Source organism: Meriones unguiculatus, chromosome 11 (genome assembly GCF_030254825.1).
Source record: "Meriones unguiculatus strain TT.TT164.6M chromosome 11, Bangor_MerUng_6.1, whole genome shotgun sequence".
Lineage (NCBI taxonomy): Eukaryota > Metazoa > Chordata > Mammalia > Rodentia > Muridae > Meriones > Meriones unguiculatus.
Window position 1 is genome coordinate 79,543,997 of NC_083359.1, and position 19,195 is coordinate 79,563,191.

Consider the following 19,195-nt stretch of genomic DNA (forward strand, 5'->3'; position numbering starts at 1 on the left):
TGACCTAGAACCCGGCCCACTCATCATCCAGAACGGCAGAGAATTCTCTGAAGTAGAAAAGCTGGGTGCCAGAAGCTTTAAGATGGGCGGCAGATACTGATCTGTGACAGTTCTTAAGAACTCCGAAGAAAAATGAGCAAACAAGTGTAGTCCCTGGGAGCCAGAATTGGTTTAAGGAAAGAATCTTGTCAAAATACATTTTATTTGTTTTCTTTAGGAAGAAAGATGAAACAGAGAGAGTTGGGGTAAAATAAATAAGAACAGCTTAGGAGAGAGTGTGTGAGGGGAAGTGGGGGCGGGGGAGGGAGAGAAAGGCAGGCCCCTCTTGGGGGAGTATTAAGGACAGTAAGAAGCAGAGAGCCAGAATGATTTAGGCTCTTCCCAGACAGGAGAAGGCACAGTCGCAAACAGTGAGTGAACTTATGGGGAGAAAAACAGGTTCTGTTTCAGAAAGATCTTTATAGTACCCCAGAGCTGAGGCAGGAGGTCTACCATGAGCTGAGCTTCAGCCTTGACTACAGACTGTGTTTCACTCGGTGTGAATTCTGGGTTGCAGAATAGGGATCTCTTTGAGAGAGATGAAAGAAGGAAGAGAAGAGAAAAGAAAAGGAAGGACAGAGGCAGGGGAAGAAATAGAGGAAAAAGGAAGAAGGGACAAAAGAGAAGAGGGAGGAATGAAGGAGGGAAGGAAGAGAGAGATATCTTCATAATCTTCCAAACTCCTGCTCAGTGGAAATGTGCTTTGGTAAATCCCAGTGCTGGGAACTGCTCCAACCAAGCCAGTTTAACTACCCTGGTGAGATTGTAGAGCTGGTTGTCAGCACTGGTTGGGAAATGAGTGATTTTGGAGTTTCCTTCTTCTAATTTAGACATCCAAGTATTCCCTGGTTCTTATGATGTGCCATTTCATGTCATCAGAGTTCCTTGCACACCCAGATACTGTCTGTGCATGTTTGGCTCCTCATCCTAGGCTCATAAGTCCCATAGTTCTCAGCTCTAAGCCCCAGGTCTGGCTGTGATATGCAACCGCCAGATTGCAAACAGCTCCACTTTAGAGCTCGCAGAAAACCGAGGCCCATATTGGCAGCCTCTAGTCACATTATTTTTTTTTCTATGAAGTCACACATGCACGTGACTTTTTCATAAACCAGGCCAACTTTGAAAGATTCCCACAGCCTCCTTGCCTCTCCATGCATCTTTAATCAAATTCACACTGTAGAACAGACAGCAAACCAGCAAGTAAGAGCTTGGCTTCCCTGCCAAAGTTTACCTCTGTTACTAATAAACCAATGATGTAGCCCATGGCAAGGGATCATTAGGTGTTTACATGTCTCTGTAGATCCAGAAGAAGTCATTCCCCAAAGAACCTTCTTTCCTGTCCTTTCTTCGTCACTAGCATGTCCCTAGGTGAGGCCTGGGCTCTCCTGACGCACTATGAAAATGAGAATCCTCCCAGGCCCTGGGGTTGCAATGAAGGTTTTGGCAACATCATTTTCTTCCCCTCAGAGCCTCCTGCCCAGCGAGTGGGACTTTGTGCTCACTCTGACTCACCAGCATGAAAAGCTTGTTTGCATTTTGTAGGAGATGGGGAGGGTGTGAAGAGGTAAATCTCTGGTTTGGGAGAGGGACTGGTAGGGGTTAGGGTGACAGAATCATGGAGCAATGAACAAGAAACAGAGCGACATGGCCAGAGAGCCCTGAGAGATTGCTTCCTCCCTAAACATGCCTTGATTAGGCCAGCCCTAATCTCCCCCAGCAACACCTACAAATTATAAAACAGGCTGCAGGACTCCCGTCCTCTAGGCTCCTTTCACTCTCCCATCTGACTTCAAAGTATAGTGTGGATGAGATGTCAAACAGGACTGTCTGGATACATACATGAAAACTTGTCTGTTCTTGTTTAAAAACAAACAAACAAACAACATTGAAATCCAAATTTGTGAAGTTTCCCACACAACAGGTTATTTGCAGCAGTCCAAGTTTCTTTTGGCTTTATGTAGCTATCCCTTGAAATATGAGACTTTTCCAAATGGATGTGTGTGTTTGTAAATCAGTGTCTACCTGCTCCTAAAATCTAGGGCCAGGGATTTACTCAAATTTACTTAACACTGAATTTTTATAAGCCATTGCCAGGCAAGAAATAAGATATTGTATCTGGGAAATGACATTAAGTGTCCCTGCAGTAGAGGATCGGGCTTACAGAAATCCAATTTATACTGTATCCCATGCCAGTGGTGCAGAGCCCACACATGCTGAACTGGTACTCCATCTCAGGAAAACCCAGCATGCCCTCCTTCTGCCTAGGGTTCCCCAGAGCCCAAGTGCAGATGGAGGGTTCTGGTGGAAAGTGAGGACTGCAGGAACACGAGGGAGGACAAGGCACCTTACAGCCCCTTGAGGCCCGTCTTCTGCATCTCCTGGGATGCTAAAAGGAAAAGAGATTGAGAGAGGCACCATTTCTCTGGGAACAGTAAAGACCTAGCTCAGATGATTTTTTTTAACTGCATATTAATCATTGAATATTCAGGCCTCCTGTATTGGGGACTGACTGAGCACTGAACCTTCCTCCTGATTGTGGGACAGCCTTTAAAGTAGTTCACAATTTTTACCCATTTTCATTATACGGATGGACAAAGAATATGCACTAATAGAACTCTTACTAGGAAAAAAAATCAGTTAATACAGTATGTGGAATGTTGGGCTGCAGGATGGTTTGGTGAGTCAGTGTCTGCTGTACAGGGTGAGCATCTGAATTTACATCTCAGCACTCACAGTCATGTCCAAAATAAATAAACAAACAAACAAAAAGAGAAAGTCAGGTGCAGCTTCATGTGACTGTGACCCCAGAGCTGGAGGGTGATGTTGAGACAGAAGGATTGTTGAAGATTATTAGCCAAAATTATAATTTCCCCCCCCCAAAAAAAATCAGTTCATTTCCACGTACAGTAAGAGATGATATCTCAAGGGAATAAGGTAGAGAGCAAGAGAGGATGCTCAGTAACTGGCCACTGCGTGAGGGGACAAGAGTGTATAAGCCCACAATGTGTACACACGCGTATGTCACATATATGTCACATACACACATATAAATGTTGACTTTATATTATATTAGCTCTTATTTATGAGTATCATTTGTATTAGTGCAGAGAGAATTCCCTGCTTTCTTTCTGTTTGTTAAAAAAAAAAGTGATAAGCTAGAGAGATCTAGCTCAGTGGTAAAAAGCACTTTCTGCTCTTGCAGGTGACTGGGGTTCGGTCCCCAGCACCCACCCCCACATAACCATCTGCAACTCCAGTTCCAGGGGATCTGTTGTCCTCTTGTGGTCTCTGCTGGCCCATATGGACAAAGAGGGACAGAGACAGGCAGAGAGACAAAGAGAGAGACAGAGAGTGACAGAGACACAATACCCTTAAGATATTTTAGAAATAAAAACTAAAAAAAAAAAAAAAAAAAAAAAAAAGCCCCAGTTTTGGCTGTCTTTGCAACAGCAGCAATTTTTCTTTGCCCCTTGCCCATTTCTTCCCACAGTCACATCAGGCGACTGGAGAAAGCCTCCTTTTCTGAGTGACTATCCAGCTGCTCAGTCTGTGCTATGAGCCCTCTGTTCAGGAAAGCCTCTTGTCTTTGGACACTCCTGCCTCAGGTTCAGGACAGCCCTTCTGGTTCTCTCCTCTGCCCAGTCCACTCACTTGGCCTCCTGTATACGTCACCCATGGAGGTCCTCTCTATTTCACTTAAGATTGGGACAACCAGTCAGCTGAGTAAGTAAGGTCCAAATGCCTTTAGTTTGGGGCATGAGATGGCAGGGATAGGATGGTCAGATCAGAATCCGCATCTCAAACTGATGTCTAAACCTTGATCTGCGAACTTGCCTTCACCATCTTGTGGTATTCACTGCTGTTTCTGACCCTGCAGAGCGAGCTGTGTAACTGGCATGGGAGTCAACCTTCTGTCATAGAACCTTTTCGTGTGCCACAGAACTCTGGCACACAGAGTGATTTTCATGTATTGGCATTCCTGGAGGGCTGATTTCCCTGTACCTGGGCTGTTCCCCAGCACCTGTGGAGTCAGCTCACCTAGACATTCACTAAATATGTGCCCAAAGGCCATACTGTGGGCTAGTCACTGTTGTAAGCTCTGTCTACTGAAATAGTTTTCTTGTGGGAGATGTGGGAAGCTCCGAGGTGGGAGAGATGCAGCAGATGCTGAAGAGAGAGAGAGAGAGAGAGAGAGAGAGAGAGAGAGAGAGAGAGAGAGAATTTCTGACCCAGAAAAAGCTCATCTCATGAAAAGATGGAAAAAAAGAGAAGAGCGTGTGACTAACCAGTGTCCCTGTCTGCTTGCGTGTGTGTCGTGACAGTTTCTGGAGGCAGTCTTCCTCGCTGCTCTAGAGTATCTGTAAGGAGCTATTCATCATGAATAAAATTAATTATTTCTTGAAGCAAAAATTAATCCTCTTTTTTTCTGCCTGACTGACTCAAGATCTCTCTACTAAATCTTGTCTGAAAACATAACTGATCTTTCTCCCCTCCTCCTTGGCCACCCTGGAGGCTCCGTCTTTCATCTTTCTTTCTTTCTTTCTTTCTTTCTTTCTTTCTTTCTTTCTTTCTTTCTTTCTTTCTTTCTTTCTTCCTTTCTTTCTTTCTTTCGTGTGTATATGAGTGAGTAGGCACTGTAAATGTGAGACCGGAGCATGGAGTTTTTAGATGACAGCCCTAGGTATAGTAATTGACCTTTACCTTGTGACGGGGTTTCCCAGTGGTTCACAGCTTTACACGCCAGGCTAGCTGCCCCACAAGCTGGTGAGGATTCCCCTGTCTCTGACTCCTCTCGGAAGCTTTGGGATGACAGAAACACTGAGCTCAGCTTTATGTGTGTGCCGAAGATTCAAAGCCAGGAGGTTCTCAGGCCTGTGTAGCAAGCCCTCTCCACAGACCTCTTCCCAAGTCTCCATTATTTGTTGCACACTTAAATCTTCATATATTCTCTCTACCCTTGCAATCTTAACTCAACCTGGCTATTACCCTAAAAGTTACGGGGAAAGAGTCATTGTATTCTGAAGGAACTTGGCCTGGCCTTCTAATTCAGTACCCCCAAACCAGATCTCGCACCCAGCATCTAGTGTTATTTTCTTCCTAGTCTCGAGGAGCTACATATCAGTTTGTTTTCTAGTTTCTATTCTCCTTGTCAAACTGCTCTGGATTCTCTAGAAATCACTAGTACCCCGTTTCTCTATCTTTTGTATCCTGTTATAGTGCCCAGAATACTTTCGACAAAAGACCCTCCATAAGTATTTGGGTAAGGACCTAATGAGCGTGATGTGATGAGATTGCCTTTATCTGTAGTTTTAAGAATAAATGATGCTAGAGTTGCACTTGAACCACCAGCATTATAGAACTTTAAAGAACTGCTTACTATTTTCTCACCAAGTAAGTACTGTCAGTCCATTTCTTTCAAAGTAGAAACAGGAAGAATTTCAGTTGTCATTAGGTTCCTTGAACATACAATTACTTTTAGTTTTTATAATGTACTCCCAATGTTATGAAATGGCATGCCCCTCCTTCTGAGAAATCTTTAAAATTGCACCCTATAATAAATGTGTGTCTAAGAGATTCAGGAAGAGGTGAGGCATAGTCTTACATGCCTTGACATTCATGGTTGCCTCGTGGTATTGCTACCTGAGTCCTAATCAGTTGGACTACTCCACCCCAACCCACCAGCTCTCCCGAGACAACCTTTATCCAACCACCAAAGCTAACCTAAGCATTATCTTTTAAGCCTCCAAACCTATCTGTGCCAAATAACCTAACACTTTCACCAAATGAAATCACCTAGAAATTCAATCCAGTTAAAAACTGCATCCCACCTTATTTCATGGTTTGTTATTTCATGAAATCTAGTGAACTACTATGCAGATCAGGCTCTCTACAATATGTTTTGAAAATACCAGTTGCTCTCCTCTGAACTGTAGGGGTTTGCATGCTCTTTATAACCTTGCTCCAAGAGAGCAGTAACATCTTCACTTAGTTCTTGATAGACGCCAAATACCAGCACATCATACGCGTGTGCCATGCGAGTGTGCTAGGTTTTTACAACAGAGGCGGGGACAGGAATTTGCACAAGGAGAAAGACATGCTGAGTCTCATTTTCTAGACACTTCTGGAGTAAAGTTCTAGATTACCATTTATGTCAGAGTGGCTATACAGTTAGCTAGCCACCCCACACTTCTAAACCAGTTTGTTTGGTCTTTTCCCATGTTCTCTTTCCCCCACCCTGAGATAGGCCTCGAAATGTGATCCACTTTGGATGTTAACACCAGGTGAAAGACAGCCCTTCCCTCCCATCTTAGTAAGCTCCGTGTAGTCAAAATGTAAATCCCATGATTATTTCAGAGATCGTCCAGTTTACCTGGGACCTGGTCTTTCTCCAGAAAGGCCAACTTTCTCTCTTGCCTGCCTGTGCTCCTGAGAACCACGGCTCCTTCATGGAGTCCTGCAGCAGCACGATAACACACGCTTCCTCTCTCTCGGTTGCTGTAATGAATGCCTAAGAAGTCACTGGGATTTACCTAAGCAGACTGAGGTTGCCTTTGGTTGCCATTTATGTATGTGGATTGTGATCTCTTAATTGGAGATGGTGTCTCTCCCAGGGTTCGCTGTTTATCCAAATCAGTATTTGTTAGTCGGCAGGACGTGGTCTGGATGATAAATTAGTTCTGGTGCTTCTCCTATGACTGATTCCACAGCTGCTTTCTGCCTCCTCACCTCCCCATCTCCCGAGAGGCCCCCACAGGCTGTTCTGAGGCCCGGCAGCCTTTTATGCTTTTAACGTTTTCTCTGAGCTGCTGCAACTATTCTTATGAGTTCATGTGCTTTGGTAGTAATAATTCCTAAATTTAGCCTCCCTCCACCTCTGTTCTCTCCCATTCGCTACAGTTTCTGTTGATACTCTCCAATGCAGCTGCACTGTGAGAGATGGTGGCTTCCCTCCACACTATCCTTATCCACCCTGGTGAGCCTTCCGTTTGCTTTTGTTTTGACACAAGGTCTTCGTATTCAGGTCCAGGCTAGCCTTAAACTGGTGATCCCCCTGCCTCAGCTTCCTGATGCTGGGATTACAGGAAGGGCCACCAGGCCTGGCTCATTCTTGTTCTCCAGCTGCATGCGCTGACACTGACTGTGATCAGGGCAGCACTCCTGCAGCTTCAAGGCCATGGTGGTTTGTCAAGTATCTTGCTCAAACGCTGGTCCCGATTCTGTCCGCCTGGGGAGAGACATGAGGGTCTGTCTTCTCAGAAAACCGTCAGGAGATGCCAATGGGTCTAATCCATGGACCACAGATTCAGGAATGTAGATCAAGTATTTGCTTCTCCCTGTCACCTGCTTTACTTGTGACTTATTACCAGATCTCATTTTGCACCCTGTCCAATTCCAAACAGATCGTCTGTTCTCAGAGTTATTGCTGTGCTGCTGCTGTGAAGGTCTTTTGTCTTGTTAACTGCTGCCATTCGCCACATGCTCTGACTCTGCCCCTGCAGATCCTACATGGTTTTGAACTCTTTTCTTCTTAGGGTCTAGAAATTTGGAGTTTTTCCCGGATTACAATGTAACCTCAGACCGATCTTTCCCAAGAAGGATTAGGTAGACACAGAGGCGGTGAGGCCGATATTCTGGAATCACACCTGGCTTTGCTTTCCCCCTTGACCACTGTGTTATATTCACTCTTCTTTATGATTCCTAATTTTCTCAATTTTAACATATTCTCTCCGAGTTTTAAGTGTTTCATCATAGTGGCTTGGATTTTTTCCAATCCCATGATTATCTCTCTATTAAAACTTTAATACAAAAAGAAATTAAAAAAAAAAAAACAGACTGCTCATTACTTTGATTTGTAGAACAGAGAGAATGGAACATTACTGCTAGAGTGTTTCAAGAACCCGTATTTACATTTGCATCATCTCAATTTAGGGGCCTTGATTAGGTTGTGTGCTATGATGAAGATGCACTTAGCAGTCAAAGGGAAGTGGCATGGGCTAGAGTAATGAGCAGGAGACTTCTTGTCAGGAGCCCTGGTGCTATTTCTGGCTGTGACTGGCTACCTCTCTGACCTTGAACAGCTTCATCTCATCACCGAAGACCCTAATAGGCTCTCTCTGCCTTGTATCATGGCTGTGAGAGGTTGGGCACTTAAGTGTTTATTATAGTGGGACTACGAAGTGAATCAAGGGCGAGGGCAGTTGGGGGTCACAAATGGAGCTGGAGACAGGATCTCTGTTCTACATCTTTTATAAGTAGCCTGTTGAGAAATGGTGTCTAAGAAGTGGGCTGATTGTTCAGATCATGATTCTGTGGGAAAAACAAATGCTGAGAGGTTAGGCAGTAGGGTTTTAAAGCTTTTAGGTAAAACACCAACACCATCTTATTATTTCCAGGGGCTTACCCAGACAGCACATAGTCTTTTCTTATAAGCATCACACCCCAGGACCAGGAAGCTTTTAAAGTGGTCAGCCTGTGGAGGACATGCCCAAGGATTGCCGCTCTGCAGAAGCAAGAACTAAGCCCATGATAGCTCCAATTATGCCAAAAGCCACCTGGCTTCCTCCAGTAGCCCTTGTGGCCAGGGAGAGTATATGTGAGAAATGTCAACTGTTCTTCACTTGAGGACCTCTCTCCACAAAGAGCCAGATTGAGGGGTAAATGTAAACAGCAAACAAAAGAAGAATTCTCTTCTAGATCAGTTTCTGTATGCTAAATCCTCAGCAGACATCACAACAATCATAGCTATCGTTCCTAGCTCATCATTTTGCCCAGGCTGACATTTATTGAGAACAATTTAATATCAATAATTAATATTTAGTAAACACTAGTCCAAGATCCTTGTATCAACTAACTCATTTAATTTGGCATCAGCCCTGAGGTGGGCACTGTTATTTTCTCCACTTTACAGATAAGGATATTGGGAAAGAGGGACATTAAGTAGTTATCAAACACCACAACTAGCTCCCAGGGCATTTTTCTCTAGAGTCTTCACCCCTAACTAAACACCTACACCTGTAGAAAACCAACATACTGGAATAAGCAACTCTCTCTCCCTCTCTCTGGAAGTCGGTGTGTGGAGAGACTGACATTATTCTGAAATGATTCGTTATCTCCTCAAATTGAGAGTGCACTCTGATACTTAACTAGAAACACGTGGGATGAGATGGGTTAATCATAGGACCTTGCTGTGCAAGTGTCTGCAGCTTTATGAGAAGGAACTTCTCCTTCCAAGGTTGAGATAATTGTCAAGTAAGTCTGCCCCCTGCATTCCAAACCCCTAGAAAAATCATGTGGTTTTGTTGTTGTTGTTTTCTTTGCTATCAATTGATACCCCCCTTCATAAGAAAGCACATGTGGATACCATCTGCTTTCTATGTACTGAAAAGCTTCCTTAAAGGATGAAAGAAAGATTCACTCTTCTTGAGACAAAATAGTTTCCCACAAACCCCATATGACATTCTCTGTCAGCTGTTTTCATCTTAGGTCCTTTGAATAGCAGAGGAGAAATTTGTATGTGACTCAGTATATATTTTACCAGTTTCCTGTGACCTGCTTTAGTCAGCATAAGCAAGGTCATGAGTTTGTCAGAGGCAATTGCCATGGGATCCCAAAAGAAAAGGGCTACAAAAGAATCCCCAAAAGGATAATATAAAGCCTTACCAATATCTATAAAGGCAACATTTTTGCTTAATCACTGAAGGCAAATCTCCCAGAAGGCTCCTGGAGCAGTGGCGTGTGACCGTTCTCCTCTAGCCCTAGCAAAGGTCCACAAATCAGAACGCTGCATTCCTTTCAGAATGACTGGTTACTGTTTCTCCAAGTCCAGGTTCATGTGCAATAACTGACCCCAGAAAAACTGATCCTCACAGTGTAAGAGCTTGCCACAGTAAATGATCAGAAAACTATTGCTACCTGCTAGAGGATTGATAGTGCAGAAGTGATTTCAGACACTCCCAGGGGCCAGTCCTGAGCCTCCACCCAGGAGTTAACAGGCTACTAAGCTATCCAGACTTGGGTCTGGGGCTTAGTGAGGGAAAAAGAATCTACCAAGAAGAGAAAAGGGAAAAACAAACAAACAAACAAACAAACAAACAAAAAACAATGGCTTAGTCCTTCTGTTTTCCATAGCTCCTTGAAGTTTATAGTGATATTAGGATTCTTAGCCTGACTTCAATTCCAATGTAATTAATAAAAATTATTTTTGTGAACATAGTGCTGCTTTGAGACTTGGATACGCCAAATTGTGGAAGGTAAATTAAATTTCATTTTCTTGGATTGGCAGAATTCTCTGCTAAAATAGAGGTCTTCATTTTTTTGTAAGATGGAAAAGAAAAAAGATCACCCTAAATTTGCCTTACAGAAAATCTGTGGGGACATGTGCCTAGAATCCTACTGAAAGTTGAGTTAATGCTAATGCTCTGGTTTCTCTACTGTTCTGCTTTTGCCTGAGCAGGTGTGAGTTCAGCTTAAGTTACTCACTCTTTCCCTCAGTGATTCTGTGTTAATTCCCACTATATTCTTAGAAAAAACACAAGAACCAATACCATTGAAGTAGGGGGTATGAACCGCAGCCTCTTCAGGGTTGGCTGGGCTTAGCACCGTGGGTAAATATGACCAGCAAGGAAAGATGGGAGGTGCTTGGGGAACCAGCCACTCAGCTGCCTGACTTGTCCCCTCTGTCTGTACCCAAGTTTGGGAGTTGTAAACCATGTGACTGGGTTCCATAAGTGTCTGTTCTGTTGTCTTCCCATTCCGTAATCACCCTACACCTTGCTTCTGATACCCCATATTGACCTAAACAGGTTACAAAGTTACTATAAATGTTAAAAAGAAAAAAAAATAATAGAAAAATCTCAAATTTCTTTAGTCTAGGAACTTAGACTCTGATATTGGCCTATTTGGAAGTTAAACCTATGTGTTTGTTTCAAGTTATATGACTTTTCTGGACCTCGGTTTCCATATCACTAAAAATTTGGGGAGGCTTAAAATGGGGAGATGATCTCCTTCAGTCAGGTAGAGGCCTAGACTAAGGCTGATGCTTCAGTCAGCAGAGGAACTGATCACACAAGGAGTCAGGAGAAGACTGGATCCTGAGCATTGCTCCACAGGGGCACCATGTGGTATGTGAGGCTGGACACACACACACACACACACCACAAACATACACACACACACATACCACTGCCACCACACCACACACACAAACACACTACTACCACATACACACACACTCTACCACATACCACACACATACATGCGTACACACACATACACACACCCCATACACACCACACATACCACCACCATCACACACACAGAGACATACACACACTCCACCATCACCACTACCATATACCACACAATACACACATATACACATCACACACACACACACGTAAGATATAAACAAATTAAGTAAAAAATTTCAATATTAAGTCTAGCAAGAAACCCAAAGACTTTTAAGTGTGCTCATAGGACTAGAAATGTATATGCCCAATATGTGAAAAAAAATGTCTAGATGTTAAAAGAATGAGCGGTTTTGTGTTTCTGTTTTCATTTGTGCTTTTCCATATTTTCTTCCTATTGTTTTGCATTAAAACTGATTTTAAAACTGGGCATCGTGGCATTTACCTTTAATCCCAGGAATTAGGAGGCAGAAACAGGTATATCTCTGAGTTTGAGGCTAGCCTGGTCTACAAAAAAATCAAGTTCCAGGACAGACAGGGCTGTTACACAGAAGAACCCTGTCTCAAACAACAACAACAAACTGGTTGTTGTTTTCTAAACTAGTTTAGAAAAATAAATGTTTTAAAATAGAGAAAACAATTAGAAAAGCTCCCAGGTGCCTAGCGATGCCTTTAATCCTGATAAGTTCAGCAAGGAAAAAGGAGAGAGATGGTAGAGGGCAAGGATGCCAAGAGGGCAAAGGGAAAATTGAAACCAGAGATCTCTAGTGCGAGCCCCAGCCTTGCTGGGTCAGTCGAGTGAGGAGCTTCCTGTTTTGGTCGTGTGGCCTAGCACCCGGAAATATGTCGGACTAACTAGACACACACATTTGCCTTTCATATGGGATGTTCCTAGAGATGGGCCTCTTCCCATGGCCTCAAAGGTGAAGGCAGGTTTGCCCTAACCGCAGGTTCCCCAGACCTCTGAGGCAACAGGGAAGCTCCCCTTTTCCTTCATTTGCATGTGTAAGTAATTACGACTCAGAAAAGTCCCTAACCCATTAGTTAAAGCTGGGACCAGCATTTGACTCTGACCTCCTACGGCAGCCTGGGCCGCATGCTGCCTGCACGCTGCCTGATTTGTCCTCAATTTATAAGCGGAACAATCTATAAATAGAAACCCTTTTGCTAAGTCCCCAGGAGGCATCAGCGCGTTTGCTAGTTTGTGTTTTCTTCTAGAAAAAAAAAAAAAAAAAAAAAAAGACAAGCTTATTTCACCTCTAGTTCAGCTTGAGGGCATGGTGATCAGTTTAGGGCTGGAGGCTTGCCGCACCCGCTGGCCACTGCCTAGGCTGAGCTCTGTGGGAGACGCCACTCACCTGTAGATCCTGTACCTGGTGGTGAACCCTTGGCGGTAACGCTCCATAAAATCAGCATACTCCTGGGCGCGATGAAAGGGGCCTCGATCTGTGAGCAACCAGTCCAGGGGAGCCTGACCGGCCGAGGAGGCATGCTGTTCGGGGACCACAGCTGCCACCGTGGCCGAGACAGCCAGCATCCACCCGGGCACGCCTAGTGCCAGCAGGACGGCCCATGGGGCGGCCTCCGGCCAAAGCCCTCTAAACCGAGAGCTGCGCTGCCACCTCATGCTTCTCCCAGGCGGTTAGTGTCTTCATTCTCTCGCCACACTCTCCTGCTCCGTGCTGCTCCTCCAGGGCTCCGAACTAGAAAAGTACAGAGAGAAAGGTGAGGTGGGTACAGGGCCGTATCCGGTCTGGAAGCATCAAACATCACTGGGTGGGGAAATCCTCTCCACTAGTCCCGCAAAGCAACCGATGCGCTGAGACGTTGAGCTAGTGCTGAGCGTGTAAGGGTTTATTTCTTTAAACACAAACACCACTGTCCACATCTTACAGCTGAGGAACGGAGCTCGGGTTAAGACAGTGACTTACGTCCTCACAGCCGCGAAGAAGAAAGAGCAGAGTTTGAGCGCGGGGTATGAATCCCTGCTCCTCTCCTGCCTGAGCTCCCTAACAATCTCCGTCTCGCAAACATGTTCACGTGTTTCTGTGACGGACCGAGGGCTGCCTTCCTAAGCTTGGCACTGGGCTAGGAGCAGCCTTAGGCTTCAAATGGAGAACTGGAGGAGAGAAGATTAGTTGCACCCCTTTGCTTCTCTGAAGCTGAGGAAACCTGAGCAAATCACTCTCCTCTCTGTATCTAAGGTGGGCTCTAGACAGGAACAACTGGCACCGTACTAGCTAGTGCTTTTCAGAGGTTGAGCGTTCACTCTGTGGTGGTAGGGATGGAGTCAGACTGGGGAGACCCACACCTTGTCTCCTCACCAGGCGGCAGGAGAGCCCCAAAGGAGCCACCTGCTAGCTCACTTCCTAAAAGCACAGAGCATGCCTGCAGACGCAAGCAGTCTTGAAGGAATGAATGAGTGTATTCCCTGCTTTCTCTGAGTTGCAGGGAAGACGCCAGCAAGAAGGTTGCTTCTGTCCTCCTCCGTTCCTGGCTGCCTTGTGAGTCACCACAGGCCGGATTTCCAGCATGTATACTTTGTCTAAGGACAACTAGTCACCTTTCTCAACCTACAGATGCAGGGAGTCATTCAGCTCTGTGGCGTTTCCTGGAACTGCCGCCGTTCCTCCAGTCTTTAATCTCTAGCACATGCCGTCAGAGCTCGTCCCCTCCCCAGCACCACTTCAGCGTGTGCCAGAACAACTGCCAACACCCAGTACCTGTAATTCATGCTCTGAGGATTGTCTCTGGCTGCCAAGGCCCAGAGACAGGCTGCCTGCGGGTGAGGAAGATGTGGTAATTGTCTGAACTTTCACTCCCCTGCAGGGGCAGGCAAGGAGGACTTCAGTACATCATGCTTCTTTCCAGAGTCACCCCAGGGGCACTCTGAGATGTGTTAGCTCACTATTCCAGAGGACCTAGAGGGGTCTGCTGGAGGTAACTGTGAATCCTGGAATTCCCAGCTCCAAAGTCATACTGAGCCTGAGAGACAGAGACCTCAGCACTGCTACAGGATGCTTTTCTCAGACACCAGTGTGTAAAGGATGGAAGGGCAGAGCCTGGACATTCAGACAGCCCTCCCTCCTGCTTACATTCATCGATTTGGAGCTGGATGCTGGGAGCTGCTTAGAAGTTGCCCTCATTCTTAAATTTTGTTAGGTAGGCACTATAATTATAAAGTTATATTATGGTGGGGAGCCAGGGGAGTTGAGCTGGGAAAACAGGCAAAATGTAAACCTTGACCTTGCTCCTTGCCAAAGGATGCTGTACTGTTTGGAGAGCCCGGGTAGGATTGAGTGAGACTGCCCTTGATTAACTAGCCAAGCTGGGGTTCTGGAAGAACCCCATGTCTGCCCCCTCTGATCCTAAAACATGATAACGTTCTCATAATTAAAATAGGGATGGTAGCTCACCAATGGGACAGGTTGATCAATGAAGTAGAAGAGCTCAGTGTTAAACCACACACAGCAGTTAGTATCTAAAAACAAAGCCATCACAGACTAATTGGGTAAGAATGGAATATTTTTACACATAGCAGTGAGAACTTAGTTCCACATGGATTAAAAAGTTAACTATAAAAAAAGTAGAATCATGGAAGGAAAATCCCCAAGTGTTTTTTTTTTTTTTTTTTTAATAAGCTTGTATTGCCAGGAAAAAAGTGATTTAAAACTAAAAAGAGAAATCATCCTTGCACGTGGAAAGAGTAGACAATTTTTATACTGAAACAATTTGATGAGGATGCCCAAAATATTTCTCATTTAATCATTCGCATATTCATCCATTGAAGAAGCATAAATGAGAACTCGTAGGTGCCAGACATTATGCTAAGAACTGACAATATGCGAGCAGGTGCGCATTGCCTTACCTGAAGTTTTGCCATTAGTGATTCATTCCTTGTATAAAACGCTGCTGCATTTCTTAAAGACAAATTGACGGGGGGGGGGGAGGGTGGAGTTTGCTCATTCGGGAAACTGTGGCTCCTTGACAGAGTCGGCCAACAGAGTAAACTAGAAAGCCACAGCCACTGGCAGAAAGGCACATGAGAGTAGGGTTCTAAAGTAACCCCTCCCCACCACCAAAGCCCTATGTACTTCTCTGCATGCCTTCTCTAATCTGTTTCGTGGAGTGTGGGCAGGGCCTGTGAGCAAGGTGGACTATCAGTCTCCATTAGTTGACCCTCGAGTTAAAAACTGACGAATGTAGAAGGTGAAACTCTAGACAGTTGCTTAGGTGATGGTGGAGGCAAAGAAAGGCTTGTGGCTAACTTTGGACAATATCCTCCGTGAGTCAGATCTAATCAGCTGACCCCAAACAGAGCAAACAGCCATGCTGTGAACTGCTTATGAAAGCCATAGAGCAAGGTACCGGAAGTGGCAACTAGACCCGAGGGCAAATCCACAACTAGGAAGGGCGTGGGAACCTCCATCATACAGCTGCAAGGAAACACGTGTGGCCAGTGGAAGAGTGCTCTGTACCCCCTCAAAGATCTGTTTCCATGTCTAGCTCATCGATTTGACACTAGTGAAAACCGGAGCTCCTGAGTGTAAGGGTATGGAACAGGACTGGGGAAACAGGCCCAGACAGTGAAGTACTTATCTTGTAATTTCAAGGATCTGAATGGTGTCCTTACAACCCACTTAAAATGGCCACACAAAAAAGCCCGGATGCAGTGGTGTGTGCTTGTTGTCAGAGCATTGGGGGAGACAGGTGGATCTCTGGGACCAGCTGGCAGGACTGCCTAGCCACTTATCGAATTCCTGTGAAAACCGGTCTCAAGAAAACAGAAAAAGAAAGAAAAAAAGAGGTGGAGGGTGCCTGTCCTCCACACACATGTGTACAGACATGCAGCAGTGTGAGGAAATAAATTTGTATCATGTTAGATGGTGCAACGTTTGTTACACAGCAATAGGAAAATGAGAAGCTTCTATCCTGCCAAGGGTCTGGTGCTTCATGCTCCCTAGAGGAAACCAGGATGTTACTCTGTTGTGAATGTTTTGGTTTATGACACGTAAACAGGTTTCCGTTAAAATTCAAAGTCGGGGATTTTAGTTTGTTCACACCTGTTGAACGTTTAGTGCGAAGCGTGGCGGTCTTTGCCAGGTGGAATTAGTTGAATTCTGAGGACTTTGAGGGGCACAACAGCCCAGAGGAAGACAGTGCGGCTGCTTGGAGGAGGGCTGCCTGCTGCTGGTTCATCCTTCTGCTGCATTTGCTGTTTGCTGATTTGCCGGTTACCTGGACTTCTGGATTTCTCGTCAACTGTTATCGGTATGGTCCCCAACAGAATTCTACAACCCTACCCAGCAGGGGGTAGCAGAGAGAGGGTAGCAGGCCCCTGTCCCCACAAACCTTTCCCTCCTACCCAGTGTTGGGGGTTGGAAGTAGGTTTGTTAAAAAAATCAAGGTCAACATTACAGTGTGGGAGTTTCTGGAATAGAGCAGTGTTGACCGTCTCTCCCAACTCTGCCCTCGCACAGCATCCTCCCTTGCCAAGTACACAGATCCATCTAGGACCATGTGTAAGTTTTCATCATCGTATCAAGTGTACCATCAGTCCTCAAGCATATGTGGTGCATCAGATTCCATGTACTTCAACAAGGAGTCACTGGGAGGCTGTGGTAAGCTAGAGTCTGGTCCAGCCTCTTGGCCTCTTGGCAGACTGGTCCCCTGTGCATCCTAGGCCGTATGAGGGTTTCCTAAGGACGGGGTGGGCACCTACTAAAAAGACCGAAAGAATCAGACTATGTTAAGCATGTTCTTGTCAGCTCTGTTGGTAATTATGCTTTTTCAGAGCTCACAATGAGCTGGAACCTGCCTGTTATAGGAGTATCAGCTTAGGAATCAAATGGTTTTGATTGCTGGGCCACATCTGCTGAGCTCAGCAAGAATGCCTGTATTCTGGGCTCTCCGTTCCTCAGAAAAACCTGGCCTGGGAATCACACACTTTCTGCTTCAGTGGTTTTTCCTGGGGATCTGAAGACGTTTTGACTAAAAAGTCTCTTTTTAAGAAAGAAGATCCTTAAATGGGTTTAAAAACTTCCTTTTTTAAAAAAAAAAAGGACAAGATAATTGCTGGGTTGACAGTTGTATGAAAATCGGGCTTTTGAAGGGGGGAACAGCTTTTGGCCACTTCCTGTTTATTCTTCACAATAACATCACTGGATGTTTTGTAACAGTCATCTATCACAGCAAATCTTGACTGTCTAAATTCTCACAGCTTTTGGAGGCACCATTAACAAGCAGCTTGGATTCTTCCTGTGTGTCCAGAAGCTGAGTGTCTGAGCAGGCCTCCATGTGACCTGTGAGGATGGTGACCCAGGGGCCATCCTAGCCCCTTCATGAAAAGTGTTACAGTTTACCCAAGAAACATGAATAACTCCCTTTGTCCTCCACACTTAAGGCAGTTTACACCGAGACAGATAAATGGGCTTTGGACCAAAGGTACAAGTTTAATAAGCTGTAGGTTTTTCTTGTCTCAGCGCATAAGCTCAAGTTTGTCCTTTAAGCCGTGAATTAAATGGGTCATAGTTCTGTCAATAGAGAAAATCAAGCATAAGATGAGGTCACATGAGGGGTGGGCAGTGCAGCCTTCAAAATGGGAGCATTTTTAAGAATCACGTCAACACCACTCCGAGCTCACTACCCAGCCGAAAAGGTTTGAATCTCTTTCGAGTTCTCTTGTTTTCCTCTGTATCTGCTTGGTGTTTCAGATTAAGGCACAACTGTGATTTGTGGCTTATAGAGGCTGCTAATGTAAAGTCTCGGCAAATGAAGTAGAGAGAGGAAATGAATGAAGATGACTGTTTCTGGAGGGGTAACTCAGCGGCTGAGCGCTCGCCTGGGATGTGTGATGCTCTGTGTTAAATCTTTTAGTGCAGAGGGCTCTAAACAAACAAACAAACAAACAGCAAAGGACAGTTTCTGAAGAGCAGGGGTTGCATTCTGGAGGGGCTAAGTGTCTAACTAAGTTATAGCTGTGAGGGCAGCACTTTGATTAATATAGTTGTTGGTGTTAAATATGTGAAAAAATGCCATACAAATTAGTTAATATATGCGATAGCTATTGCCCGTGAAGCACGGAAAATAAAGCTACCTCTTTAAATAGAGAGCAGTGAGGCTAAGAGCGGATGAGTGCAGTGTGAAAGGTGGCACACTTCCTTTGCAGGACCAAGTCTGCCTACCTGTGACGGCACCAGACTTACAACTGTAGAAAGTAGTTGCTTTGTCACTTACAAGGTAGGGCCCGCAGGCGAGGCACTTCCCTGTGGGAGCCCCACTTTAGCCTTTGGTGAAGTGATTTGTGAGGAAAGATGATCCCCATATTCCTCCTCGGCATCCAAGTTCTATAATTCTGTGCAAATAGACAGGCACATGTGCAAGGGGGGCGGCATTGCAGGGAGAGTAAAGCAGACGAGAGATGAGGTGTGAAGCAGAAATTTTTGCCTGCCCAGAGCAGTGACATTTCATAAAGAGATTAGGCAGTGACATTAAATAAGTTTTCAAGCCATTTAAGTGGTTAATTGGCCACCTCTATTAAGGAGATGTTTTTTGAGTAAGTCTGAGGGTGTCAGTGTTTAAAAAAAGAAATCAACGGAAGTGTTGTTTGTTCTTGTCATGCACAACATGTTGATGAAAAACCTGTTTATCCTAGAAAGGGAGGCTAGGCAGAAATGACTAACAGGACACTCCTGAAGCAAGAGTGAAGGTAGGGATATTTGGGCTCCCGTTGAGGTCTGGGCCCTCCCCTGTGTTAGGCTGATGGCTGCTGTTTTCCACACAGGCTCAGCTCAGGCCAGAAAGGTCCTCTGGCTACACCTCACAGATCTCCAGGAGCTCCCAGCATCCCCTCATATGAATCCAGACAGGGGAGACATGTCCGTTGCCACTCTCCTCCCTAAGCTCCAAGACTGGCTTGAAGCAGAGGAGCTGCATTTGAAATCATATGTCCCTCACTAGTCAGAACGCAA

General features: G+C 45.2%; 1 protein-coding gene across 1 annotated transcript in view; it reads right to left on the reverse strand.

The window, feature by feature from the left end:
- Brinp2 (BMP/retinoic acid inducible neural specific 2) overlaps positions 1-19,195 on the reverse strand; it is a 98,034-nt gene that overhangs the window by 32,407 nt on the left and 46,432 nt on the right. Inside the window, exon 2 of the mRNA XM_021654244.2 lies at positions 12,584-12,928. Coding sequence (XP_021509919.1) covers positions 12,584-12,852 — 269 coding nt within the window. The 5' untranslated portion in view covers positions 12,853-12,928. The remainder of the gene's footprint in view (positions 1-12,583; positions 12,929-19,195) is intronic.